The sequence below is a fragment of the Lepisosteus oculatus genome, chromosome 12, assembly GCF_040954835.1.
Source record: "Lepisosteus oculatus isolate fLepOcu1 chromosome 12, fLepOcu1.hap2, whole genome shotgun sequence".
In the NCBI taxonomy this organism is placed as follows: Eukaryota; Metazoa; Chordata; class Actinopteri; order Semionotiformes; family Lepisosteidae; genus Lepisosteus; species Lepisosteus oculatus.
Genome location: NC_090707.1, coordinates 26004721 through 26007883, shown reverse-complemented (window position 1 = coordinate 26007883; position 3163 = coordinate 26004721). Strand labels below are relative to the sequence as shown.

At 34.5% G+C, this 3163-nt stretch overlaps 1 protein-coding gene across 1 annotated transcript; it reads right to left on the bottom strand.

Moving 5' to 3' along the window:
* Positions 1–913: 913 nt before the first annotated feature.
* On the bottom strand, positions 914–2813 carry ndufb3 (NADH:ubiquinone oxidoreductase subunit B3). Its single transcript, XM_006636660.3, has 3 exons — positions 2705–2813; positions 1793–1922; positions 914–1316 (listed from the first exon to the last, which is right to left on the bottom strand). Exons 2-3 carry the CDS (start codon positions 1918–1920, stop codon positions 1166–1168), a joined length of 279 nt encoding a protein of 92 aa, XP_006636723.1. The 5' UTR covers positions 1921–1922; positions 2705–2813; the 3' UTR covers positions 914–1165.
* Between the last annotated feature and the right edge of the window lie 350 nt (positions 2814–3163).

Sequence of the window (3163 nt, the reverse complement as noted above, 5' to 3'; positions counted from 1 at the left end):
TTGCTCATATATTTGCTTAAATAATAATCTGATAAATTGCAGCATCAATCTTTTGTCCAATTGTTATATGAAATCTATAACTGTTGTTACATAACCATTCACGATAAAAGACCAATTTGTATATGAGAGGAAGCCATTCAGCACATCTACATAATTTGTTTCAAGATAATTCAGATGTATATCTTACCAAAAAATGTTTTCAGTTTTGAACTGATAATACTAAGAGGGAACACAAAGTATTTTTTAAGGTTTTATAATCAACAGTGAAGCAAGAATAGGAGTACACAGATGGAATCTACAAGGATGTGCACATACAAGGGAAACTTTAAATTGAAAACAGTATGTACTTTCTGACACAAAGGGTTGCATCTAGAATAAGCTATCCAGCCATGTTGTTGAAGTCAAAACCCTTTACAGTGGGATGAGATCCTTGATCAATTAGCCTCTAGAATCCAAATGAGTTAGGTGGATTGAATTGCCTCTTCTCACAAACACGATGTTCTTACATTCACAACCATCTGTTTCTGGAAAGAAAGCCTGTCTACTTTTATATTACTGTCTCAACATTTGTGTAGAACAGTATTTCCTTGTTCTGGTAATGGCAGAGCCCTGTAACAGCCTGTACTTATCTATATTAAATATTGGGTGTTTTCCTAGACTTCTTTCTATTTTTTTTAGCTTCCTGTGCAGCCTTTCAAATGTTTGCTACTCCTCTTTTTATATAATAATTTATTTGAGAAAATAATAACTTGACCAGCTGGCTAACTATACCAGAATCCAGATCATTGGCAACAGATCTTCCCTTAACAACACTTACAAATAATCGAGCACCTGTCTTACACCATATTCAACATGAAATCTCAAAGGTTGTTTAAGAATTCACTTACCATGTAAATCATAAAATTAGATGTGGTATGTTTAAATTTGTAGAATTTATTACTTTAGTAAATAGCATTCATCATTTACACAGGTCTACTCAGCTTGTCTTCCACAATCTCTGTATCGTTTAACACAAAAAGAAGAAGGAAGAGTGCAAATTAAATATCATCAGAAGGTGATACCAGACGGTGAAAATGATGGCTGTAGGTTCAGTGGAAATTATTATTTCTTATGATCAAATAACTGCCACGCTGCCAAGTACTGTCCAGGGTAGTCATGAAGCTCATTAATGATGTCCTTTCTTGGGTGGGAACAAGGCGTACTCCACTCCGAGCGCAACCACAAATGCTGCAAAGCCCCACTTGAAGCCTCTGAAGAGGACATTTCTGAAGGTAACTGGTTTAGCAAAGCCACCCATGAATCTCCAAGCTTCGTTTCTACAGAAAAATTGAAATATATTAGTATACTTCTCCACATCCTAATGTTATTTACATATAATGACCGAAGGCACATGGTGGGTAAAAATCCCAGGATACTGTGCTTGTATCAAAGTACATTGGTCAAATTGTGTCAGTAAGTCCTCTGGTGTGTATGTAAGTAATCTCTAGGTTGTCATTGTAATTGAGGATTTGTTGTCCATGGACTTACCTGTATCTGCTTAAATAAAAGACTTAAAAGTATCAATATTAACAGGTCATTTTGCTAAAAAGCAGCTAACCTAGTTTCGATCCAGAAATGCATCAATATTAAACAAGCTTTCTGTATCCAATTTCCAAAATGATTACAAAAATATTAGAAAGTCTGCCTTTGTATCTGGTTTGGAGCTTATCCTCAGCTATTTTGCTGTGGATGTGGATCACAAAATTTTGTTAAAAAATGTATTCACACCAGAAAAGAAGTAAATATTCCATACCGAGCCCAAGGATCTTTCAGCCCCAGCTGAGCAAGCCTCTTCTGTGTCTCTTCCAGGGGGGTGCCGTCAACTTTCCACTGTCTGTAGTCTGGCATTTCCAGTTTGCCGTGTCCATGATCGTGACCCATGCCTGAAAAAATATTGAGTGTTATTTACACTCCACCGTCCGCTTAAAAGTAAAATATTTCATCTAAGTATTCCAAATTAACATACACTATTGATATCCTACCATGGTGTTTTTTTTATAAGAGGACTTCGATGACTAAAATCTACAGGCAATTTACATTAAAAACATTGTGACAAAAGACCGCAAATTCATACAAAATACCGGCAACACAATAGTTTAAAAGTTGATCATTTTAAAAACATTATTCTTAATTATTATTCATAGCAGAACAGATGATTGTTTTGTAATATCAGTGTTCTAAAGTTATATTGGCGGATATTATTTTAAAACTCCGTTAAGACATTTTCAAACAAAGCATCGATTCCTTCATATGTTTTTGTAACAAAGAAACTATTCTTATGCAAGCTGATCTGTAGCAATAAAGCAGGACCTAGGTGTAATTGCAAACTAAAACATTCTCCTATGTATCGCTGTTTCAGCACCTCTGCACAGTTCATGCCCGTACGGACTGTTTGCAGAGAAATATTAAAATTATATTTTGCAAAAAACGATTTACACATTAACATACTATTAGAAATGATGAGAATATGATAAGATTATAAATTATTTTACACTAAATAAGAAATACCATTTCTTTTACAATAGCCGCTTTATTAAACCAAAATGTACTTAATGTACATTTTTAGTTCACTCAGATTTTAAATATAAACTGTTTTGTTCTTTGTTTTATACCGTGTTAAATAGTGACCACGACTGTTTTTTAAATACACTTTGGAAAAACAAACCTTGAATATGCTGTTTCTCGACGACCTTTACTAAGAAACAATGTCCTCACCCCTACGACAGTACGATTCCTTTAAAACTATGGCAAGCACGAAAGCTCATACTGTGAAGAAACATAAAATGCGTTTATAATCTCAGCATTTGAAACAACCGATTCGTTATTTTTAGATTATTATTTCTGGTTACGTATTATGTCTAACAAAAAGCATAAGCTTCTACGCTTTCTCCCCTCCCCATTTTTAAATCATAAAGCAACAAAGCATAATGACAAACTTGTTAATTTTTCGAGAATTTGTCTGTCACGTAGTGTTCACAAGTAGAGATGCTGCTTTCATAAATATACACGTAGATTATACTAGGTTTTAAAGGAACAAGTCAAGGTTAATTCCATGTTGAAAAGAGAAGAAAGGAAACACCACGTTTCGGCTGTGGAGCCTTCTTCGTGTGTGAGTCGAAACGTG